This window comes from Phasianus colchicus, chromosome 5, assembly GCF_987193195.1.
Source record: "Phasianus colchicus chromosome 5, bPhaCol1.hap1.1, whole genome shotgun sequence".
NCBI classification, from domain to species: Eukaryota; Metazoa; Chordata; class Aves; order Galliformes; family Phasianidae; genus Phasianus; species Phasianus colchicus.
The window spans coordinates 46392149-46418762 of record NC_143440.1 but is presented as its reverse complement, the minus strand read 5'-3'; the positions used below and the strand labels follow the sequence as shown (position 1 = coordinate 46418762).

Sequence of the window (26614 nt, the reverse complement as noted above, 5' to 3'; positions counted from 1 at the left end):
GTTGGAAACTTCTGCAAGATATCTTCATCTCACAATTCACTGGCATTTCGAATACAAAACCAGTATTAATCAAAACCCTAAAATTTGTTTTCACCTCAGAGACACATTGTATTGATTTTTACAAATTAAAAGAGATAAACAAAACAATAATTACAAAAAAAAACCCACACTGAAATAATAGGATTTGTCCAAATTCTACTCATCCTGATCAGATACAACTTGCAGGCAGACTGCTTTACCTTATGCATTGGATAGAAGATTGCACAGTCAAGTAATTTCTAAGGACATTTGACATGGCTGTGTTAGTTATAAAAGGTAAAAGAAGAAATTAGCTACACAGACCATTTTGAAGAGGTTTCAAAATAACTTTGGATTACAGCATTGTGGACATGCAATGCAATAAACTTTACAAAGAAAGGTGGTAATTTGAAACTGTAAGTGGGAAATTGTATTTCTACATGAGTAATATGAGAAAAAAAAAAATCATACTTCTCTGAGCATTCATCTCAACTGGTTGATATTTCACCATTTTGCTGCCACCAATTCTTTTCAGTCTTGCAAAGAATGTTTGAGATTCTTTATTGCAAGGTCCAGTTGGTGTATCATGAATATCAGACTCATCAAAAACACTGTCTTCCTCTGCTGGAGAAAGAAAAAACGTTATTAATCTTCACAGAGTGTAATCCCTTGACTGAAAAGCTTTCAATGTGATAAAGCCTCAGCTAAGTTTTCAATTAAATTTGAAGAGTCATCTAAATTTTGTTTAAAAACAAAACAAAAAACAAAAAACCTAACACCTATAGAAAATAGCTAGAACCGCTCCATTCTTGTTACATCATGAATTCAAGTCAGAAAGAGCAGAGATAAATGGAAAATGGGCTACAATACAACAAAAGCATACCAATGCTTTTACCATTCTAGGCTGATATTTTCCTACTAACAGCACAGATTCCTTAGATGAAAGAAACAATAACTTTGGACACTGACTTGAGTAAATAACTGTCTATACTGCTCAATGAGAAACTGTAAATTGCAGGAGATGGGAATTACTATGACTACAGGGTCTGTAATAAACAAAATAGGAAAGTGAAAAAGAAAAAAAGAACAATAATCTTGAATGGCTGGTAATAGTAATGGAATGAAATCTAATAATATGAACTATGAAAATGTTGATCTGAGTAGTATTAGTAAAGTTTTATGGTTGAATTTGAGAACCTGTGATTGGAAATGGCAGAAAGGAAGACAGACATAAGTCCATCTATGCACCAAAAAATAAATACATTGCCTATATGAAATAGCTACTTAAAAAATAAGGAGAGGGGAAAAAAACCATATTTCTCATCTGTCTCTTTAGGCACCTCCTTAGGATTCAAGAGAAGAAGTAAATTTTGCCCTGTCAGTTCTATTAGGTGGGCATGGAAAGGAAGTGCATTTGGTGTTGAGGAATGAGGAGGTGGCATAGAAGTCGAACAGCTGGAATGGCCAAAAATTGAAGACAAACTGAACATTAATGTCTTTAGTCTTCAAAATGGCAGAAGTTTCTATTAGATGTGAAGTCCGAAACAACCATCTTAAAGCTTCAGGGTTAAGAAAACTAATTGATAAGATATAAAAAAAACATCAAAGAAAGTTGATGATATGAACTTCTGTAGGGACTGAGCTTAATAAATCAAGAGACTACTTTTGACCTAACCTTACACCAACTCACACCGTCACAGTACCTGTTCGCAAGCAGTAGGGAGTTAACAATCAAATTCAGACTTCAAGGAATGAACAAGTCTTCTGCCTTTAGACATAAGTATCATACACGTTTGCATCTGAGCAAACTTTAGCTCCATTTACATGGGGGGAAGAAAATAGACTGAGTTCATCGCTTCCACTTTTAAACATCTACTATTTGGTACTATGGCATGTTACCATAAATTAGTTTTAAGTCACTATTTTTAACATCTGCTTTAAGATGAGATGAAACGTACACCAGAAGGGGCTGCTTTTTTTTATCTTAACCAACTGGATTCTTGACTCTAGACCACTAGAGAATGTGTGTATATATCATGTTTGGTCAGATGAATTGCACTCCCTGTATCTGAATATAGCAATAATGCAGTGAAGGGTGGTTGCAATTGTTATGTATGTGTACAGTCAGTTAAAAGTCTCATTAAAAAAGCCAAGGACTACCTAGGTGTGTGAATGAACTACTCAGCCTAAGGCATCCTCTCTCCAAGATAAAAGTCAGACTGCTGTGCTATGCTTTGTCTACAAAGAAACAGTGAATTTATTTATGTTGCAACAGAGGGCTACAGGTTGTCAGATAAATCAGACCTTGGACTTAATTCTGAGAATTATTTTCTAAATTTTAGACCACATCTGCCCATTTCTACAACATCTGAGATACTTCATGGATTAAATAAACGACTATCAAACAAATGAAAGTGTTTAAAGTACCTTTTTCCTTTTCACTGTATCGGCTTATGTTACTGTTGTCACTATACAAAGGACCAGCAGTTGCATGGGGCTTGCAGCTGTGATACTGAGCATTGAGGGTATTGACTGTGATATGGATTAGGTGAAGTACAATCTTGCTGATTTCACAGTCTCTGTAGGGGTACTGTTCAGTGAAAGAAAAAAACTTCAGCTTAAAACTCAACCTTTCTCCATGGATAAACATTTAGGCAGTAGAAAAATGACAAGAATATTGTCAGCTTGGATGCCCTTTGCCTTCCTTTGATCGCACATTTCTAAATGCATGGTGAGGAGCAGGACTGTTTTCAACTTTGTACAGACACTTCAATAGAGTCCCTATTATGATTTAATATATTGCTTTATTGACGTATATGGCAAAACCAATTGTACCTAGTAATGAAAAAGTTCTTATCCTCCAAATGCTGTATTTCAATTTGCAGGTACCACTCATTTTTAGTGTCTCCACTTCCTTGCATGCTCTGTAAAACTGCAAGAGCTCTGTTAAGCATATCAAAATTATTCACAACTAAGTTTCAGTGTGTAAACATCCTATATTTTAACAATCACTTAATTAAAGAGTAAATGTTAATAAGCTGACTCCCCATTTAAAAGTTATAATTTATTTCTAAAAAAACTAAATATTATTTAAGACCTTTCTAATTTTTCAATCTTTACATAGCATTTTACAGTTTTCAAACCTATATTTTTCCTTTACAATTAACTATGGAAAAGACAATACAGACAGCAGGAATAACAGGCCAGGTAGCACAGTTGAAAGCCTAATTACTTTGGGCTTTGAAATTAAATACAAAGGGTAAGCAAATCAGAGGTGTACTTTGCAGTTCCTTTCATTTGCAGTACAATTAGGCGTTCCATGTAATAAATTTCACTTTTAAGTGTGATTTTTAAGATAAACAGCACCTCTTTGGGACCACTCACCTTATAGAGAATGACAAGTAAAGCCTTTAACCACATCTGCCGAATGTGAGGTTTGAGGGACCAGAGGGAGCAGCGAGGAGGCTGCTGGAAGTAATGCCTTAGCTGAGGACAAGTGCAGTATTTCAACACCTGCACCACCAAAGGAAGAAGGTGTTTTCCCAGGTTGATGTTGTAGTCCATCACCTGAAAAGAATATCAGCACAGGGATTAGCTCACCAAATCAGCTCCACTGATGTGATAAAGTAAAATAATTCAGTTTACATACCAGTAACATTTTTATGGTAGTCTTACTATCAATTAAAAACTTTTGCCAGTTTGTCAGGCTCTCGTTTTAGCTAGATAGGTAAAATGAAACAAAGGAAGATGCATTCTGAAAGTTTTCCATCTTGCACAGTCAGAATACTCATATACATTGTCACATCCACAACATATATCATGCAGGTATAGCCTTATATTATGGCACAAATTGGTTATGCTTTAATAGATAAAACCATGCTGTATATATCCCATGTTTACAATGCAATTATGGGTTACTTCTTGTTCTTAGTTGGCTTGTTTTCTAAATTAATGTTGTACTAACAGTTTTCACTGTTTTCTTGTCAGTCTTGCAGCAACTCTCCAGTCTGTCCAGGTCTTGCTGAAAGGCTGTGCTGCCATTCAACAAGACCTGGACAGACTAGAAAGTTGGGCAGAGAGGAGTCCTAGGAGCTTCAAGAAGAGCAAGTGTAGAGTCTTGCACCTGGAGAGGAATAACCACATGCATCAGTATAGGTTAGAGATTGACCTACAGGGAAGGGCCTGGGTGTCCTTTTGGACAGCAGTTTGGCCACGAGCCAGCAGTGTGCCCTTATGGCCAAGAAGTTCAATGGTATCCTGGGGTGCACTAAAAACAGCGTGGCCAACAGGTCAAAAGAGATGATCCTCCCCCTCTATTTTGCCCTGGTGAGGCCACATCTGGAGTACAGTATCCAGTTTTTGGCTCCACAGTTCAAAAAGACAGGGAACTCCTAGAAAGAGTGCAGTGGAGCGTGACAAAGATTATTAAGGGCTTCAAACATTTCCTGTATGAGGAAAGGCTGAGACCTGGGACACTTCAGTATGGAGAAGAGAAGGCTGAGAGGGAATCTCATCACTGTTTATAAACATGTGAAGTGCAGGAGTTGAGCTGATGAGATCAGACTCTTTTTGGTGGTAAGCAATAGTAGAACAAGGGGCAGCAGTCACAAACTGCAACACAGGAAGTTCCATACTGACACAAGGAAGAAAGTGATGGAGCACTGGAACAGGCTGTCCAGAAAGGTTGTGGAGTCTCCTTTTCTGGACATATTTGAGACCTGGCTGGATGCCTACTTGTGCGATCTGCTGCATGATTTTTCTTTAAAGCTTTATGTCCAGGAATCAGTAGTTGAATCAGATAATTTCAAGGACCCACAAAATCCTTGTCCCTGACACTGACGAAGAATGGTCATTGTCTAGGAAGGTACAACAGCAGAGCAAGCAAACTCCAGCACACCCCCTTATCACCTTCCTGCAGTTTAAGTGGATTCGGTGCTTTAACAGGGTACTTGTCCATCTAAACAGACACTAATGTTTCAACCACATCATCCATTTCCTTCAGGTCTTCCTGTTCTGGTTTTGCTTTTATTACAAGAAAGGGACAGGTCTATTTTACGAACACAAAGCTCATCTCTCAAGTTTCCTCCTGAACAAGATGAATAAAGTTTAGTCCCTACAAAATTCTCCAGTTTGATGAGTAGTTGCCTCAAATTTTACTGTTATGTGCATAGACCTAAACGGATAAATGCTACGTCTATCTTTGTGTGGTTACTTTGTTGAACAGATGACATATAATCACCAAATATGGTTCTTCCCTGCAGTGTGCCTTGTCCTCTCAGGATGACATACAATTATATAACACAGTTAGGAAAGAATCACCCATACAAGGAAGACAGAACTCAGCCTTAACACAACACATAACATAATGCAGATGTGTCTTAACTGAGCAGATCCATTTTTTAAGATGTCACAGGAAGATCTGGAATAAATAATGTTGCAAACACTGAGCAGAACTCAGCCTGGGATACAGAGCCTGAAATGACAAAGCCAGGCTCTACCCCCGCTGTACTTCCCCCCCCCCGAACACAACTGTACAACATTGCCACCATGTGGGGCAACACTGAACTGGTTTCAAAAAACAGCTGCTGCTAGGAAAGATGCACTCTTTCAAGGACAAAAGCTGAAAGCAGCCCTACAGCTAGAGGAAAAGAAACCTCCCAGAATACAAGTTAGTTTTGGTGCCTGCTACACGGAGGAAATCACCGAATCATAGAATCATTTGAGTTGGAAGGGACCTTTTAAAGGTCATGTACTCCGATTCCCCTGCAACGAACAGGGACATCTACAGAAAAACTGTAGCCTACTGAAACTCCATTTCATTTCAAAGGAAGCAGAATTCAACTGTAAAGCTTTTCAAACAAAAATTGTGAATTCGGCTATCCTGAGATGTATCAAAGACAGAGGAAAAGGAAAGTAGAGACTGATATTTAGACTATGTTAACTGAAAATCAGATCAGTGTTGGTCACTGAAGTTTGGGTATCCAAACCTCAAAACACATTAAAAAAAACAGAGAAGATACAGTCTAGAGATCTAAATTACCACTGCCAGACACTCAATAAACAATAGCAGGCCTGAAACTACTTTTACACAATTCAGCTTCAAAGTGTACAAGTGAAGAATTATTCCAATTAACAGTATACTGCAATGAATGTCCAAGACAATGAATCAGGATGCATTTGCTGCTACTCAGTATAAATTAAAACCTTCTATTTTGCCTATGAAACACCAACCTGATGATGCTTCATCACAAATAAAAAGAATATTCTGCAAGCATGAAGCATTTTTCATCCTAGGATCACAAACTGCTCTATCAGTAAGAATCAAGCCTTAGAAGAGCATTATGAGGTAAGTAATTACAGCTCTCTTTACTTTGAAGATGAAGAAAGAAGGCATTATTTCGGTATAAATGCAGCTGTGTTACCACCATTTCAACAACAGGCAAAGAGAAATAGCAGAAAAAATAATAATAATAATAATTGCCTTCACCTACTTGTGCTATTCCAGCAATAAAGGCATTGAAGCAGGTGGAAACGCGCATTTTTTGTGGTGCAATCATGAAGCATCCTTCCTGCTGATCATAACCAAGCAGGACATACAGATGGCGCTTGACTGTGTTGAAAGCTTTAGCACTGCTGATGTCTGACTCAGCACTGCTTTCATCCTTTGCCATGAACTTCATTAGCACAGTGATCAGCTGGTGAACAGTCTGGTGATCAATCCCAGCATCCTCTGGCAGCAAGTCTTTTATCGTATTATCATTCTCTGGAGAGGGTTGTCCTATCAATATAAGAGAAACATTAGTATCAGCTATATAAAAACTGCAAAAAGGATACAGAATATACCACAAATTTCTTCCAGAGTTAATTGCTCCACTTCCACATGGATGAGGTCACAGGAGAGATAGGCATGCATTTCTGAGGGCACTGTCCCATTGTTACACCTCAGTATCATAGAAAAATAGAATCACCAAGGTTGGAAAAGACTTCCAAGATCATCCAGTTCAACAGTCAACAGCACAATAATACCTACCATGCACACCAAATTCCATTTCTCAGCTTTCCTGTGTTTAACAGAGCTGTTTATCTTCCCATCATAGAATCATAGATTGACTTGGGTTGGAAGAGACCTTAAAGACTATCTAGTTCCAATTCCTGCCATAGGCACAGTGGTCACCTACTCAATCAGGTTGCCTCAGGCCCCTTTTGTGCCTCTCTGCCAAGCTGAGTATTATCATACCTTTTCATTCGTGTTCACTAAGAGAATAAAATTCCATGGCCACCACATTCTCAGCTGGCATGATTTTCTGCTTTTCCTCAGCAAGGTGTGGACATTAGCCTTTGCCAGTAGAGAATGTATCAAATGACAAAAGGGAGATAAAGTTCTAGGCAATAAAAATACTTTTCTTTTAATACTGAGTCCAAATATTTCTAAAATAACTTTTGCCAAACGTAGGCACGATCATTTATTAGGTTTGACACTCCATGTACTGTGACTTTTTCCCAGAGAAGTTTAAAACTTACTTTAGCAATAAGCATTCCCTACCATAACAACTGAGTTCTTGGAAAGCAGAAACTATTTCACACATCAGTGTATCAGATTATTTTATTAAATCATGAATATGTGTATGGCTAAAGCACAGTGAGGAATATTATTCTAACTACTTCTATTTTAAAACAGTAATTTAAATGAAATATTTCTGTATAAATAAAATGCACTCTATGTGCAATAAAAATTATTCTGTCTGAGATCATCAAGAAAGAGAACAGACAATACTATTCTGACAGAATCAAAGAGGGAAACACTAAAATTAAGTTTTTATTACGTCACTATTTTTAGTTTGTTCTGTAAATACTATTACTGTTAACTAAAATTTTTGCTAAAACATATCAGATTTATTTTCTGATGTGTGCTTATAAGTCTGTCTAACAGTGAATAATTGTGATAAAGCAAGCTGGTATGAAGCAGAATTACAAGATGATCTATTTGTACTCATTTAATGAATAAATCCTGTCAATTACTGGAAGTAGCCCTTACTGCAAGAACTGTTAGAATTGAAGTTTCTAGGACAGAAGCTACAAGTAAGATTAACTCAAAGTATGATCTTGTATTTGGACTATACAAAGATTAGTTCTAGATCTAGAAAAAAAACAGATGTGTATAAAGACTAGTTCATTCAAGAGGTATGCAAAAAAATAAATGCTTTTCTATAACAGATGTACAGACTGTGTTTAGGACTTGGTTCATTCCTCAGAAGATATGCTCAGTATTGCCAATGCAAAGAGTTAAAAACCATGAGTCAAACCTTCAAAAACCAAAATTAAGATTTCAGAGAATTTATAAACACTGGGCAGGAGCAGAGGGACAGCCATTTGTCTTCTAATTTTGAAGGCATCTGTGATAACCTTGAATTCAGATTTTTTTCACATCAATACTTACTGTCTACCTACAATGTTTTATATGTATCTTTTGGTGAAAACCACTAATTAGGTGAGCCTGGCACTCAAAAGTTGAATGTCTGAAATAACAAAACGCATTTAACAAAATCACAATGGCTAACAATGCCTACCGTGAGACTGACACTTCTAATGTGACAAGTTTCTTTAAGCCCAGCCTATAGCAGGTGAATGGTATCATTAAATGAGCAACAATCATTTGCTGATATCTCTCCTCTTCACATTATGATTTCATTTGCCCCTTCTATGAGTCAGTGACAACCTGCATACATATTCTGTAATGAACTGGTTGATTTCTAAGTCTCACTGGGCTAGCTTAATAGTACTATAACCAGTGCTAATTCTGAGACTCTCCCAGTCCATTCCACAGCTCTTGGTCAGCAGCCAAAGTGGCAAGATTCTCCTGTTTAGCTGATCACCCAATAAGACAATCAGTTCTGATTCTGAAGTTGCGTTGGCTGGAAATATTGCATGTTCTAAGGAATTAATGTGAAAAGAGATAAATCAAAGGAATTTCACTTCCAATTGGTCAGTCTACAAAGGTCTCAGCCAGAACAAGAACTGTCAGCAAACCATAATTGTTTAAAAACTATTTACTTACTTGAACCCTGCTGAACTAACTATTCAATGCACACCTGACAGAAGTGAAGCATCTTCACAAAAAAGTTGTCAGTAAATATAAAATAATGGACTTACAATGTCTGTAAATATACAGCATGGAAAAGAGTAATAACTACAATCAAAAACATTCTTCTACCCTCCCTTTAAAATCCAGAAGTCAAAGATCAGGCTGAACACACATAACCCATGGGGCCACCATACTAAAGATATGCTTGTTTTCAGGGGCAACGAAACCAGAGAATGAGACAATGGCAGCAATAGATGATTGCTTCTGAACAACCTCTCTCCAGCCGTGAACTACTAAGTATAAAAAAGGGCAAATCAAGAACAAAACAAGAAGTTACACCCTTTGGAACTAAGTTGTGCCTTTTAGATATCTTACAACATGCACAGGGTTTTCTCAGGAGCCAGCAAGCCAGTACTTCATTTGCCTGTTTCATCAAAGCACTCACTTCAAACCCACCTGGTGTTTGCTCTGGTGTTCCGCCAAGTGCTGGAGCAGACTGCTCATGTCTGGTCAAGCTCACAGCTTAAAAAATTAAAAAACAACGACAACAAACAAAACAACAACAACAAAAAACACAACTGTTTAAGTAAGTAGCATTCATGTCTTATGCTTCAGCATACATTCAGTGCTAGCATATTTATGTTCATTTGCTCATGCAGTGTTGTCAAGGCAATGAGTGTAACCATTTGAAATGTTACTCCTGTGCTCAACAGATTTTGTACACCATGTTCTGTAATTCTAGTTCTCTCCATCATTCAGTTTTTTTCTGGTGGAAGTGTCATCACACAGGAACACCTGTGCAGGATCAGAAACCAGTCAAGAAGGATTACGTAAGAGTCCCAAAATATAGTGCTGCCTGGTTTGAAGAAAATAAATCATATAGCAGTTCACTAACATCCAAGTTTTAACATTTTGTCTGTTCCTAATATATGGGTAGGAGCAATGCAAGAGATCCAATCTGAATATAAGACAAATCCATGTTTGTAAAATTCTCTAAAAGAGTATGTTCAAGCTTCAGTTTTGCTTGGAAAGCTATGTGTACATTGCTTCATAGAGGCTTAAGATTTTCCATCACGTAGGCCCTCCTACACAAGCTAGCAGGAAGAATGTGTTGCATGGATATGATTTTGTAATTTTACTCACAAAGGAATTCTGAAGACGTCTACATTTGATTCATTAACAGTTGTTTTTAAAATTCCTAAGCATATGCTGTATATACTGATGGGTAATTACAATTAATGAATTAGTAACAGTTGAATTTTTCCATAAATGTATTGATTTCAGAAAAAAATTACTGTGTACTAACCACAATTAAAAATTAAGATGCATACACAAACTAGTTTTGGAGCATTTCTTTCTGGTATTTTAAACAGAGCATAGATATAATGTTTGTCAATATTCTTTGTCAAACTCACTAATAATATCTGAATACTGCCCAAATTGATCAGAAACCTAGTTTAGCTATCCTGTTTGGAGAAATATTGACAATTCCATTGTGTACCCAACAATAGGATACAACCCTAAGGGAGACAAAAACATAAACAGATACTCAACGAATTTTGGTGGTTAAGGTTTCTGGAAGGGAGAGCGCTCTCTTTGACTCCACTGGTCCCTTCACACTGTCCCTCAGGGAACGCACACTCTTCTGACGATTACGTGCGAAACGAGCCCTCTTGATCTTCCACATTGCTGCATCACTGAGGTTGGCGACATTTGTCCGGACAGCAGTGATAGCTTTGCAAATGCAATTGACCAAGTTAGGATTCATTCCACAGCATGGTGAGGCCCTAGTGCTGCCAAGTGCCAAATGCAACTGGGCCCCCAGTCCCACTGAAGTCAAGAAAGATTCATATGGGTTCAAGGGGTCCATCTGCAAGGAACTTATTTGCATGTTCCCAATCTGAAACCCATAAAACCCCGAAGAGCTTAGCTGTGTTAAAAAGTAATGGTGTCCCTTCTATCTTCTTTCAAGACTGGAAAAAGGCTCTTGGACCAAAAATCTAAATTTCAGGCTAAAGTAATATGAGGAGTTCCCTATTTAAAATGGCAGAAATCTCACAAGTGCAGTCTTACCAAACATGGCATGTAGTTTTGCCTCATGTTCTGCCTATACCTATCATCCTGGATTGGAACGGTTCCTCCAAAATTCTGTGAGAGCGATTATGCTTTTATAGTCTTGTTATTAGCAGTGCCATTGCATGTCTGAATAAAGTCTCTAACACTTTTCTGTACTTATGTCTATAGTGCATTCAAACACAGAGGTTTATTATGTAAGTGACTGAATCCAGTGACCCCATCTCTTGCACCGCTTATGTCTTTCAGAGGACAGAGAAAGGCTCAAGAGAATCTTAAAAATTATCTTTTAAGTCCACATCTGCAACTAGAGGAGATAGAAACTAATGTTGAGATTCCCTTCTCAGGCCTCAGCCCTCTGCTTTGGGTCAAGCTACTCACATACACAGATGAAAATACTTATTCTACCTACATTCATTACATGGATGCAGTAGCACCACCTGGGCTTTTTTAGGCCTTCATGCAAGTGTAGGAGAAGGCATTAGGCTGCTGAGGGACACATGCTGTCCAAACAGCTGTTCCCAACCTCCTTCAGGCAAATCAGATGGAAATAGATGAACCTCACGGTCCAACACTTAGTTAAGGAAGTTTTTAATTATTCAACATACTAAACAGTAATGCACGAATTATTTTTACCCTCCACTAGTGAATGGAGACAGGCATGGTATTCATCAAGAAATCAAGCATGAACAGGACAAATATTTACCAACAATTTTGTTCATCAGTACACGAACAGCTAACCAAGCACTGGCTGGGAGTTTGTGTACTTCTTTTGCTGTGCCCCAGTGCATTTGTTTACGTTCAAGGACCATGCAACTCCTACAGCTATCCCTGTACAGACCATTACAGAACAGTGTCAGGCATGACATAGACTTTTGAGAATAGCATGCTGTTAGAATAAAAATATGCACAGAAGAACTCAGTGGGATAATGCAGTTTGCAGTTGAGTGGCCACAGAAACAGACCATGTTTAAAAAATTGCCAAGATTGGCAATCAAATCCTAGTGAGAATAAAATATGAAGCCAAAAGGTACAATGAAATATAGCCTTTGCTGTATTTAGGCAGTCAAAAAGTGCTCTTTGAGTGTTCTTCTAGCCTGAAAGTTTCAGGCTAGACAAGGGAGGCCTACACCTCCCTTCGACCCTTCCAAGCAGCTGAAATTCCAGAAGCTCATAAAAGGTGGTCAGATTGATTTGGATGCTGCTTACTTGTTGGGAAAGGGAATTCTTTGTTGCAGTCCAGATGAAGCTGTGCTTCCAGAGACAAGGTCTCAAAGCGATTCACAAAGAACTCCCAGCTCAAAGCTGGAATATCCGCTTTTAGAAAATGAAGTAGCAAAAGCTTACTGAGAATTGTGGGCCTGTCCTTGACAACTGTGTCAAACTGGAAATCAAGGCAGAGACAAAGACCCTAGGGAGGAAAAAAAAAACGAACAAACAACAGTACTGAGATGTGAAGACTATAAGCTTTTTTTTTTTTTTCTTTTTTTTTTAAAGCAAAGGCATGACAAAACTCTAATTTCTGACTATTTGTATAGGATAAAGGTTTAGGTCCTTTTTTCCTACTCCTTTAAATGAGGGCTAATGTTTCAACTCTCAATGGAAAAGTTAAGTAGGTAAGAAGATAAATTATATTTAGAAAGCAGAAATTTCCAAGGTTTTGAGGAATATAAAAGGATGTGCAAATGTTCTGCCCTACTACACATTTGATTCAAAAACCCACAAGGCTTGTTTGAAGAAGTTCTAGCAATGACTGTGATGCTGTACACCTGAAGCACTCCAAACACTGGGTGAAAATCCAGATTTTGTTTGAATGCATTTTTCTGTATAATGAAACTACCTGTAAAGCTGGCCTCTTTATGGTGTCAAGTAATAATCCAGCTCTTGTAGCTACTGCTGGGTTGACATCTTCCACAGCAGTCAGGAAACAGCAGAATGCATGAGCCAAAGAGTACTTCAGTAGGTGATTTTTTGTCACAGAGTGGATATCCAAAAATCTGCACAATACGGCCACCTTCTCCACTGTAGCAACCCCCAGAGAAAGAAAATATGAACATTAACTTAGGCAGTAGCTTCTTTATGCCTTCTGTGTTTTGATTAACACACCTCTCCTACAAGTAAGCATATTTTAGAAAGTTACAACAAAAAATAGCTGGGAGGTGTTATCATGATTTTGGTTTTGCTTTGATTTTCCATAATGCCTGATGTTCTCCCTTATTCTAGTGCCATTGTTTTGCACCACACTATCTCCCAAGCTCTTCAAACCAGCAAAAAGATAATCTTCCATTACATGTTTCCTCACTTGCAGCAGAGAAAGCTCTACCTCTTCAGGAAAGCAACAAAGATCAAACAGTATGTTTTCCAGGCCTACCTGCTTCAAACCTCATCTTCCAATCTTTGCTGTTGAAATTGCTGTTTATGATTGTCCAGAAAATGTCAGCTCCGTGAGGAAGTGAAAGTGCATGAAGAACCAGTGGGACTGCCAGGGAAGAAAGCTGAGAGAACTCAGACTTCACAACTCCCCACAAGCTGGAAAGACCAAAAATATGAAGACTGTTTATAGGAGCTTTCTCTTGACATCTTTACTTTGAAATGTCCACACTGTATTATTTAGTGGGAATGCACTTTCCAGTAGAATCTCTATGAGCAGTCGTAGACCTTCAGGTGAACACTACAGAGTTGCTTATACATGAATAGAGCTACTTGGAAGTCTTTAAATTCAAAATTTTTACTTGAAAATCCAGGTCTAGATATTCCTTACACTGAAACACCAAAACTTTAACTAATTCATGGCATTTGAGCCATGTGAACTGTCTTGCAATTATGAATTATGTGCATCCACAAACCACTGTGATGTAAAATTCTTTCTGCAAAATTTATATTTTTTGATAAAGTTTTCATTGTAGTTTTTTTTTTCTTGGAAAAAAAAAAAGCCTTCTTGAGATAACATAAAAGAGAAATAATTCTGAGATTAAGTCAATTGTACACTCCATTTTAAATCAATTTGGGCCATCAGTATGAGAGTTGTAATACTTAAGACTACATGCCCTCATTTCAACAGTGGGCTGGGTGGTCTCATATTTGGTTCCTATGCAACACTTTGTTCTCTTTTTGTTGAAATGTTTCACTACCACTTTTAATGCGTGATTATGGCCTGAAGGAGGACTCAGACAACTACTGGAATTTGAATCCTATATCTCTTGAAGTATAGCATGTCAAACTGATAAAGTATAGCGAACTGAGCAACACCAGAACTTGTTTCCAAGCAGATGCAGGGCAATACGAAATGCTTACCAGTGTTTTACTAGATCCCAATACTTTCCCATTTCTCTGGGGGAAAAAAAAAAAAAAAGAAAGAAAGAAAGAAAGAAAAAGAAAGCAAATAAAAACACTACTTAAATCAAAATAATTACTTTGTCTTTTGCCCAGCTGTATGTTCACCTCTGATAGGGCTAGAGATGCTCAAGTAAATATGGAACTGGACAAAGCAGGTATCTCAGTTCTACATGTAGCCTCATAAGGGCACATTAGATAGAATATTTACACAGCTTCTTAACCTTTCCATGGTTCTGTAACACGCTTCCTGAATTTTCCCTATTAAACCTGCAAATTCTTTGCAGTCACAATGAATGTTTATTTGGGAATCAATTAAGTATGAAGATAAAATGTGTAATAAAAGACTACCTTGATATCAGCATGTGATCTTGAATATAAGCAAGAAATTGTGGATGGTCCTTTCTTGCTATATACAGGCATTCTCCATGAAGACAAAGAATCTTCAGACAGTTCAGCATGTTAAAAAGAATGTCTGGTTCTTCAAATCTTGACATTTCCTGTGTAAGCAGAGGCACTACTCTCAACACAGCAAAACCACTTAAGTGAAAATTCAAGCTAAACAAACAAGTAAATAATTTTACCTGCAATATAGTGTATATGAGCTTCAAGGTAACTGGAAGTTGCTGATAACAAAATTTTCTTTCTGTATCATTCTTTATCGCTGTTAAAAATGTAAGTTACATAAACTGTTGTTAAAGTCCTCTCATTTGTGGATTCAAAGTGAAACTAAAGAATGTCAAAGTAATCAGAAGCAAATTAATTCTTGCCATAGTAACACTGACATCAGTAAATTTACAACTGAACAGAATTTGGCATCCAATGTTTTTGTTACTTGATATGTTCACAAAGCCAAGATTTATTCCAACACTTTGAGTCAAAAACACCTACTACTAACATAATACAGTCTTCTGTTGATATGCTGAAAGAATAAAATGTGTGAGAAGAAAAGTGACTACGTATTGTGGCTTCTGAAAAACTGCTTCAAAACCCTGTATTCTGTATGAATGAAACATTTCTTTCAAGGCCTAATGTAAATACTCAGTCTTCTCACCAAACCTACCAGTATTTTCCGTGGTCTCTGTGTGATTCCCTGGGTTTTCTCCATGTTTTGGTGCCGATTTGTCTTCCTCTTCTCCTTCAGTTCCTATAATAAACTCAGGTCTAGTATACAGAAGACTATCCTCAAGGTTATCTGTGGGCTCCTTTAAGAACATAATAAGTTAAATTCATTTCTTGATGTTTTCTAAATACATTAGGCCATATCTCGCTGTTAGTAACATTTTGTGTGGATAAACTGAGCCCAAATGAGTCAGAGATTGTCTAGCTTCCATGTAAACTTGTGTATTCAAATTATCTGCACATCTAAAATCCTCCAGAAGCAACTGCATTCTGACAATAAGATCATGTTTCAGACATGGATTTAAGTGATCACACTTAATGGCTGCATATTTGAGCGGAGAAGTATCCTTAGACCTCTCGACCCACCAAACCTGTCTTCTTTTCTGAGCATTTTCAACAATCAAGCAAGAACTAAGACATTTCAAGTTGCCTCCTTCTATTCAAAATCATTAATTGTTTGAAAGTATCTACTCTTAGCCCTTAAAGGAAGATGAAAAGCACTAAGTATTAATGTTTCACGTTTTATTTAAAACAGTATCATGGGAGTGTACTTCCAAAGTGGGCAGCATTGACAGGGAGAAGAGTTCACAGTGAAGGAATATTGCCATCTTCCCTGTGTTCTCTGAATAAATTCAACCTTAGGAGATTTTAAAATCAGTGGCATTTTTGCTTTAACTTCCTAAATGTTCCAGTGCAGCTTTGCTCCCTTGTGCACAGTGTAATGAGAATAATGAAGAGGAGTTTCAGCATGCCAGTAATACAGGTTATTGTACTTACCACTAGTCTGATCTCTTCTTTTGGAGCAAGTTGTTCCAGCAGCTCAAAACCCAGCTGGTAACACAGAATGCTGGACTGACACAGACCACATTCAACTGCTTTTTCATCTTTCTGACATGTGTGAGAACCACCCCAGGGTGCTTGGAACACATTGTTTATGATGGATATTATATCTTTTGAAATGCTGTTCTCTAAGCCCAAAGTGACACCATCATCCTGGAGTTCCATCTGAAAAAGTGAAAAGAGTAAGGATTTAATATTTCTTTAGAAACCACAGCCCGAAGTGTTATGCCTATTTCTACATTTCTTCCAATGTTCAAGCCCAAGACTGAATAGCTGGAGTAAGGTTTTGAAGGTAAATAAACAATTTCAAGTACAGGACCATTAACGTTACTTGGAGACTATTACTCAAAACAGTTGGATCTGAATTCTCAATGTGTAACTTTAGCTAACCAAAAATTGTGCATCTAATCTAAGCCTGTCAACATTCTTCTAGCCTGTAGAAAAAGCACATCACCTAAGGAAAGCTAATTTTTCTCATATGAGAAACTTAACAGAGTGTGAAGATGTTTACCTTCTCTTCACTGACCATGAACCCTTAACTCTTATATAGGTGAAGGCACATGAAAGCTGTAGAAAAATTTAAATGCCTTATATTTTGTCATAGTCCCTCATCAGAAAAGGTCTCAATATAGGATTAGAGAGACAAAAGTGACTACAGAACTTCAGTGTCCCTTAATATGGATATTTTTCTTCCATGAGTACCTGCTTCAAGATGAGGTCGAACATCAAAATGAAGCAATTAAGATTCATTTCGTCATCCTCACAGTCAAAATCAATTGCCTTCCCACTAGGATGCCCAAAGTTCTTGAAGGGACTGTGAAAAGGACTATGTATAGGACTTCGAAATGGGCTCTGGAAGGGGCTTGGGAAAGGACTCAGCATGTTGTGCTGAACTCTGCGACCAGGGTCAGAAGCAACGCTTACCTGAAGACACATAAAGTAAACATGTTCAAATGAATACTAAGCATTTAAACAATCTTATTCTATACAAGACTGAGGAAAATGTCAAGAATTTTGACACAGCTTTACTATTCCTTTTGGTAGCTTTTATTTATTTTTTAACCTGCATCATCATAAACAAGACAGAAAATTGGTGCTGGTAATACAGTGGCCATCAGGTTACAATGGTTTGCCCCAGGGATATCAGCTTCAATAGCAGGAAACTAATAGAGAGTATCTCAAGACAATAGTATAATTATAGCTATACAAGAATATGGGTAGCTGTAAACGAAGTAGGCATAACAACAGTAAGATGTGCACTTCTGTACGAATCTATGTTCACACCACCATAGATCCCTTACAACAACATCAGAACCTCAGTGTTTCGAGGAAATATATGGTTAGATTACACAAAGACTATCTTTAGACCATCTATAGGGTCTGGATTACTATATCATCCAATGTTTCTATTTAGTTTATAAGTGGTCATGAACAAGCTGTGTAAGTGCTCTCTGCTGAGCTACATTAGAATGTGGGAGGACTAAACATGCAGGATCATCAACTGCCTAGATGCTGTAGGTCTATAATCTAAAGATATAATCTTTTAACACTGTTTCTTCTGTCCACAAAGCACTTTGTGGAAGATGACTAGAAAGTTAGTCCCATCAGTCCAAGTGTGTTAATGCCTACATATTTGTAAATATATGTATATTTTAACAGATCATAAGCTTTTGACAAATTAATTTTCTTTATAGAAATTTTTACATTTCTTGGAGGGGTAAAAATACAGGCAAAAAAAAAATAATTGTTCTGTCATCCCCCCAAATCATCCTAACCCATCAAACATGTATCAAAATAAAAATTAACTCTGGGTGACCAGTTGTCCATAAAAAACATTGTTAACAGACATTAAAAGCAAATGAAAAGAATGAAAATAGTTAGAAAATATATCATGACAAACGCTCAAAAAATATCCCATCTGAGTTCACTGATGAAAAACTGCAGTTAATTCCTACCTGCATTATCTTTACACTGACCACTTGACAGAGAGGTATTAACTGAAGAAGTCATGTCAATTTTATTTCACTCTCAAAATTTGTATTGGGGTTCCAATCAAATGTTGCCTGTTGCCATATTGAAAAATGACTTTAACTCTTCACATGCATTCAATTAGGATAACTGTTCTAAGCAAAAAAAAAAAAAAAAAAAATACCATGCAGGAGAAATAACCATTACCCTCCGAGCTGCAACATTTCCTGCCAGTTCACTGACTCTAGATTTTCTTTGATTTGCTAATTCCTTCACAGAATTAACTCCATCAGAAAACATGCTGATTAGTAACTGAAGAGGAACAACAATGTCAAGTTCAGATAATACCTAAGGAAAGATAATAAGTAAAAAAGAAAAAGATAAGTTTCAAGATTGATAAAAAAATGCCAGCTACTCTATAAGCATATTTATCACATGATCCTCAGATCAGCAAGTTGCATGCATTTAATTTTGGAATACAGTGAGGTGAGCTGTGAATTTTAGGTTTCTATTCAAATCAAGGCAAAAGAGAACTGTTAAAAAAAGCATATTTTCAAAATATTTGATTACACAGTGCTTGGTGTACATTGAGATCAGTTTTATGCACAAAATGTTTCTGTGAAGCAAAAATATTAAAAATAGTTGTATGAATAACTATTTACTGTCTTGATTATTACCTAAAATGGAATTCCTATATTTATTCTAAGAATTCAGCCAGATTGCCTACAGATGCCAATATACTGACAACGTTGGTTATCTGCCTATAACTGTGGGAATATCACCACCTACTTTGTCACCTAATATAAGTTCATCTGAACTTGTCATAACTGTTAGTAGGAGCAAAAAAAATTGACAAGAATCGTACTTTACTTAAAAATTCTGGATACATGATTACTCAGGTAAAATGGCCTTTGCTGACTTATTAAAAGAAGATACTTACATGCAGCCAAAGCAATGCTTGCTCTTGCACAGAGGCTGGATACCCTGTGAATCGACAACTGATGAAGCCAAACATCTCTTCCATGGAGAAAGGGAGAGGGCAAAGTTCAATGTCAAACATTTTGCTGAAAAGTAGGACAAAAGTAGAGCATCACTGAGTTATTATGACATGTTGTCATGGTAGGGTATAACAGAAAACTACTGGAAAGGCAATCTCACAATTAGCACTTGTGATGCTTCTGGAATCTCACTGCCATCCTCATTCTTCAGGGGAGTTGAGCTACGGTGCTGATGCCATCCGTTCTGATTGAATCATATCATAGAATCATTGAATGGCTTCAGTTGGAAGGGATCTTAAGACCACTTATTTATAACTCCCCTGCTGTGGGCAGGATTGCACCACTACACTAGATCAGATCAGGCTGCCTGTGGCCCCATCCAGCCTGGCCTTAAACACCTCCACAGCTTATCTGAGCAAACTGTTTAGTGCCTCACCACAGTGAATTTAGTATGCACTTTAAGAATTTGCATCACACCTTATATTATGTCCAGTTTGATTTGATTTCTATACTCGATACATAGAAAAATTTCTCATCTCACCACTCCAAACATGTTTTCATCAGTTTGTACATATATAAACTTACAGTTAGTTTCAGAGCCAGACAGTGTGAAGCTTTGCTATCAAAGGCATACAGCTAATATGGAATTATGACTCCAACAGTCACCTTTCTTATTCTGGTAATTTTTTGTTCAACATGAGAAGATAGTAGTTAAATCAATATGAATCAACTATTTTTCAGTGCCAGCTCTACTGGTCCCCAGTTTTTCTCCTCAACAGCTAGCCAGGAGGAAAATGAAGCTTCTTCCACCATGCTATAGGAAGACACTGAAAGTGTGCTTTGCTCAACAAAGAAGCTGATTCAAGGATACAAAGAACAATAAAATGAACCTTTCCCAAAGGTTAAGTGCTCTAGTCTAAATACAATTCATGAAAAATTCAGAAGTATTCACTCACTACTGTCTACTGCACAAAGTAGGCTGAATGACTTCTTTATTCATTTCCAACATCTTATTTCATATACACATGTAACAATAAAAAGGTTTCTACAAATGTCTACATACCTTAATACTTCTCGGAATTCTTTCAGTTGATTATCAGGCACTTCTGTCCTTATAGCTTCCAACCACTCTGGCATTATGCATTCCCACACTGGCTGGTTTATTACATTGTATGGAATCAAGCAAAGGATTCGATTCAGGCCTTCTTTTAATTGGGTCACAGCACTACACGATTTATCCCAGTATCCACCAACCTGTGGATATTTTCAGGAATTATACTGATGACCATTATGACCATTACTTCTAGTCCCATATAACTAGCCCAGCACAAGCACCAATTTGCTCAGTGTGTTGCAGCCAAGAAATCACGAGGGATGCTCACGAGTATCCATCAGCCCAAACGTAGAATTCAGCCATGGTGATTTAATTGTTTTTTTCTCTCTCATTTGAGCCATAGTTCAAAAAAGGACTGCCCAAGATTTAGAATAATTTTGCTCACTTCCAGGTCATGACACAGAATAATATCCCACTGACTACAATTTTCAATGAAGGACAGATTTGTTTGCTTAAACTTGTACCTTCAATTATTTGCTCTGGGCCATGAGCTACAGTGCAGGACCTTTATTTTGAAAAGCTTGGTCTGAAACTGGTCTTTGGCTCTTATGGTTTTTATTTACTTGTGGCTTATTTCTTATGGCTTTTATTTCTTTAACTGAAACTTTTGTGTTACGGGAGGCAAAAAGTATACATCCAAGTAAATAAATAACTGGTCTATGGAGACTAATTATTCTAACTGACCTCAGCTCACATCTGCTATTCCTTAATGGTTCTAGAGATGCCTGCTGTTTTGGCAGCAACTACTACTACTCTCAGCCAACAAAATATTTTTAACTCCATTCATCACAGCTAATTTCATGGCTGTTTTTTCTTATTGTTCTAGTGAACCCTTGCATTTCTGGCAAGTTAGCAAGTTGTTAAACCCATTCTCAGCATTGCAGTGGGGTTTATGAAAGTTTGAAAAGGGCTGGATCCAAGACAAGGTCCAACTAGATCCAAGAAAAAGGTCCACAACACACTACAGCATAATGTTCAGCCCTTCGTCTCCTCTTTAACCTCAAAGCCCAGATCTCTTCATTTCTAACACCCAGTGAATCCATCCACCTCCCAGATTCTCTCAGCTGCCCTCCAATCCTCCCACAGTCAAGGTCTACACATATCATACCTGATGATGTAGTGTATCGACTCCAGATGACACTTCCTACACTAACCACCAAATTGTAGGAATTAAAATGAACTCGTCCATCTGACCTTACACATAAGGAGATCATAAAAGTCATCTCCAAAGCTTACAAAAGAAGGAGTGTAGTTGGCAGTGATAAACGTGGAAAGTCTGCCTTACACCCCTCACAAACATAAAATTCCTAATTTAATCCTGATGTTTCATTTTCTATAGATGAATATTCACATGTCTAATTTTGATGCATGCTTTAACTATTCATGTTAAGGCAAGTTCTGTTTTATAACTAAATGGTAGAAAGTGAGGAAGGCTCCTTCAAGGAGTTATTCAAGCAAGGGATCTCACTGATGCCCCCTTAATGACCTTCCAGACAAGTGTCTCTCTCGCCACTAACAATAATGCAAACCATGGCAGATGAGTCTCCCGAGTCACTTAAATTGGAAACATAACAGTAAAGCAGACTAGTAAAGAAGGTCATGCCTGAAAGCTGGCAAGTGACACCTCATTTCTGTAATGTATGTTTTAGCGCAAAATGAAGATGTCAAGCTATCGAAAATGCACAGTATCTTTCAATCTCTATTATATTCTTCCACTTTGTCTTCATATTATTGTAAATAATTTCGCGTTTCTGGCAGAATAGAACTTGAAAAGTTATGAAGAACAAAAATTCCTGAACTCTACTACTCCTTTATCAATGAAATTTCTTCTCTGCGGATAGAGTTGAGGGGGAAATAGTCTTTATCCAGTTTACTTTAATGTCTGTGGCAACTAAATAAACCTCCAGATAAATTATTCTTACCCTGGCGAACTCCATTGGTTTAGGAAGGAGGCACATAACCATGACATCAAACCGGACATCACAAACTGTCTTCAACCACTTGGTAACAAACTGGGGTTTGAGCTTTTCAACCAGGCTACCAACTTCATCATCCATCATGTAAGCTGTAGAGTGAAACCACTGAAATACCATGCTAACCAGCCTTGCTAAACTTTCTGTGGGTGTATTCTCACTGGGAGTGCAAAGGCTCACCTGCAAGACAGAAGTACAAACAAAGTATTTGGAAGTATTTGGAAGTATTTGTCTACTATATTTCACATATTCACAGAGATACATGAATGCAGAATAAATATAAGGTAACCAAGCTGATTAGTTTTGAATTTGGCACAGGATAATTGACAAAATATTTCCATAACTAGAAAATAGCAATAAAGAGGGGAAAAAAAACATTTATTTTTTTCTCTTTTTCTTTTTAAACAATGAAAATAATCAAAACAATGCTTTGACAAACTGAAACATTCTGGTTTGAGTTTTAAAATCATTTCTTTTTTCAGAAGGTAATCTAATGTCCAGTAAAATATATGACCCAAATATAAAACACAGAAATTAAAAAGTTTAAACCAAATCAAGAGTTTTTTTTTAAAAAAAAAAACAAAAAATCATGAAAGAAGATATTCAATTGGTATAATCAGTGATCTTTGCTCTACAATTTTGATTATTGTCTCATTTTGGGCAGAAATATGAATTTTAAGCCTTCAAAAATACCTGTAAAATGGTTAACAATAATCTTCTCCCTGTCTCCAAACTTTTTTTTTTTTTTCTAAACAATGTCTGCACTACAAGACTATCCCAAATCAGAGACAAAGTTTGTACCTCAAATCACAGACCAGGCACATTTTAAGCCCTTACTGACCTACTGTTTGAGCTTTTGCTACCTTCTAAGGAGAAGGAGAATGTTTCAAGTCAGGTTACTGCACTGAATTAAAAAAAAAAAAAAAAAAAAAAAGACAAGATCTAGGAAGTTCCTTCTAATCACCCAATAGCTGATGGTTGAGGGAGAGAAAAAGAACTTAGGCTTCAGAAATAAAAGAACAAATACTTCTTACCAAGAACCAGATACCAAATTGGCTTAGGAGGCGTTGGTCGTGCTTGTCATCATCTTTATTATCAAAGTCTGTATTGTCCAGGGAGTGATGGGAAGAGGAAAGGCCCATCTGCCTCCTGCGGTTGAGTTCATGCTCCCTCTGCTCAGCATGGAACTCCGCTTCTTTCAGCAAGCTATAAAACAAGTTTGTAGGCAGTGAAGACAGTTTTCCTGCACTTGATACAGATATCTGACGAATGATGATTCGAGATTAAGGCATTCAATGTCAACATTTTTCCGGAGACAGTAATAAAATTTACTTCTAGGATACAAGGCTGGATTCTTCCATGAGGACAACACTCACAGCTGATTGGTATTCGTCCAAAGCAGCAGGAGTTCAGTACCCATGAGTTATGCAGGCAGTGTTTACACAAAAGCTTCGTATATAGATTCTGTATAAACTAGAATATTACCTGATCACAGCTTCCACAGTACACACAAGCTCCTCTGCCCCACATTCCCGTGTATTGATAGGGGGTGGTGAGGTCTGGTAAAGATGGGTTTCTGCTGCTGCCCCAACTTCACTGCTGTGATGATTTGAATGGCATCTTTTGCAATAGCGCACTGGTCTGTTGCCATGGCGACCACAGCATCCTGCTGAGAAGCATGTAACCACAGCTCTTCTGACATGTGAACTACAGTTCTGGAAAATAAGAAGAATTTTATTAGGCCATAAATATCAGGCAGTGGAACTGAAAACTGATGAGAGTCCACACTGGAGAGCTGACTCAAGTGTTGGCTGTTTGCAGATCACTATGTACAAGCACAGATGTGTACAAACTCCTAATGCCAAGTGTCACCGAGCTTTCAAGAACATGAGCTCAGGTCTGGACTTAAATGTCACAGTTGCTCTTCTTTTGGAGCAGGCCAAAACATTTAAGTCATTAACTTCTGGCTTGGAGCAATCTCTAAAATTTACAGTAGTTCTCTTAACCATTGCTTATACTCCAAAACATCCCTTCAAGTTTTACATATAGCAAACTAACACATTCTTAGGTATGTAATCAATGATGCCACATCAGTTTACTCTCTGTGTGAATCTGGTAATTGTCCAAACCCCTGAAGTATGCACTACCTTCATTTTTGCCCTCCAGTAGTCTGACCCAACAGAAAAGCTTTATTTATCACACAAGATCTAGCATGTGTTATATGTATCTTTCTAAGGAGATGTAAGGATATGTATCTTTCATTACTGAACTGTTATTAAAACACACTAGCTGGTAGGTTTTGCAAGCAGATTCTTTTTGTCAGCAATTTTTTAGACCACTGAATACTTTCAGTCCATATATTTAAAACAATTCACTGTTTCAGTAGGAGTTTTGTCCAATTTAAGATGAATCTAGGACTTCAGGAAAACAAGAATACTCAAGATAAAGAAATCAATCTTTTGCTGTATTTACTTCATAAGCAGTTATAGAATAACAAATCCACTCAATTGTATAATTAAACTGCCTTACTCATTACATCTTGAATAAAAACCTATAACTCCAGTCAAATATCAACAGTTCAAACAAAAAGAAATCTGGCTTCTAAATCATTCCCATCTCCAACAAATGCATTCATGGATAAATTGTGAAAACTTGGAATGGTACCAAAAAGGATGCACCACACACTAATGGAATGACATTACATACAACACCAAATCATGCCTCATCACATAAATGACTTAATCTTACCTTCTTCTGACATATAGCAGAAATTTCAGCTGTAAGGGGAAGGCATACAAAAAATCAACATAGAATGATGATTCTTCTGGTTTAATATGCCAACCATGGGAAAATGAAATAGCTGCAAGGAATTCTCTGAGGCTAAACTTGTGCTTCCAGATACTACCCAAATCTCGAAGTCTCTTGGATTCCTAGAGGTAGGACACTGCATACATTTGTTTACTAACTGTTTCTACACAGAAATGAAAGAACAGTCTTGGTAAGTTAAGTGTGCTGTGCTCCTATCCACTATTCATAGGAGGATTTGCAACAGTGAGCCTGTTGGCATACTAATGCAATTGGCATACCATGGAAAGCAGGGCTCGTATAATTACACTGTCTGCAAAAGCTGGTAGTATTAGTGAATTTAGATTAAGAATGTAGATGTAGCCACTACATCCATGATCCCTAGCTCCACAGAGACATATTTGAAGATTGAATCTGTAAGCAGTACCTCTCAGTCTTTCACCCCATTATCTGATTCAGAGGCTTCTGAATCCCTGACTCCCTTAAAATAAATGAAAAAAAAAGAATTCAAATTCCCTTAAAATAAATGATACATTTTGTAGCCTGGGTTAGATTGTAACTGTAAGGAAACAGCAAGTAAAAACTCCACAGCCTAAGAATTTCCAGTTTGCTGAACAAAGAGAAAGGGAATGTCTTTGTTTTGTCCTTGAAACAGTATTCTAGAGAATACGTGACTGTCCTTGTAAGCTTAGCCTGCCTTCTGGCAGATAGTAGAATACCACACGTATTCTTTGGCTAGGGGACCAGGATTGGATCAATGAATGGATCATTGAAAAATACGTTATGTCCATTTCTGATATCCTTTACAGCTTCCTCTTTGTAAAATAGATTTTCAGAAGCTTTCAAAGCTTTAAAATCAGAGCCAGGTTATCAGAAGAACTAGTTCTTCTTCTTGGTCAAAATACATTTTATAAATTTGGCTTCAATAATATATGCTTAAAGAATTTAAAATCTGTTCAGTTACCTCTGCTTCCTCACAAATAAAGAGCTGCATGTGATTTCAAGTATAAACTAGTTAATGCTTTACAGTAATTTAAAGACATTTAGCAGCATGAAGAACAAGCTACTTTAAAATTCTACAATACTTTTTAAAAATAGAATGCAGCATTTTAAGTAACACAGCACGCAGAAATATCATACCAACATAGGGTTGTACAATTGTGATTAGTTTGTACCTACCCTTAAGATACCTCTTACCTTGTGGTAGAAGAACATCAATCAACCATTCACTGTGATCCCTATAAAAATTGTATATCTAATTAGCTTTCCATTTCTTTATTTATGTATG

The 26614-nt window shown here is 37.2% G+C and overlaps 1 protein-coding gene across 16 annotated transcripts in view; it reads right to left on the bottom strand.

The window, feature by feature from the left end:
- Positions 1-26614, bottom strand: part of UNC79 (unc-79 subunit of NALCN channel complex) — a 95987-nt gene that overhangs the window by 46728 nt on the left and 22645 nt on the right. For 10 of the 16 annotated variants that reach the window (XM_090141530.1, XM_090141534.1, XM_090141539.1 and 7 more), the window contains 22 exons: positions 26524-26564; positions 25270-25298; positions 24007-24236; positions 23556-23727; positions 22471-22701; positions 20498-20688; positions 19377-19500; positions 18644-18784; positions 17171-17392; positions 16406-16633; positions 15570-15711; positions 15091-15170; positions 14858-15006; positions 13545-13702; positions 13014-13195; positions 12383-12584; positions 10655-10834; positions 9557-9622; positions 6510-6796; positions 3403-3585; positions 2446-2608; positions 490-642 (listed from right to left, as the gene is read on the bottom strand). In XM_090141530.1, the coding sequence (XP_089997656.1) occupies positions 490-642; positions 2446-2608; positions 3403-3585; positions 6510-6796; positions 9557-9622; positions 10655-10834; positions 12383-12584; positions 13014-13195; positions 13545-13702; positions 14858-15006; positions 15091-15170; positions 15570-15711; positions 16406-16633; positions 17171-17392; positions 18644-18784; positions 19377-19500; positions 20498-20688; positions 22471-22701; positions 23556-23727; positions 24007-24236; positions 25270-25298; positions 26524-26564 (3554 nt within the window). The remainder of the gene's footprint in view (positions 1-489; positions 643-2445; positions 2609-3402; positions 3586-6509; positions 6797-9556; positions 9623-10654; positions 10835-12382; positions 12585-13013; positions 13196-13544; positions 13703-14857; positions 15007-15090; positions 15171-15569; positions 15712-16405; positions 16634-17170; positions 17393-18643; positions 18785-19376; positions 19501-20497; positions 20689-22470; positions 22702-23555; positions 23728-24006; positions 24237-25269; positions 25299-26523; positions 26565-26614) is intronic. The other 6 variants (XM_090141532.1, XM_090141535.1, XM_031593060.2 and 3 more) reach the window with 4 other exon arrangements.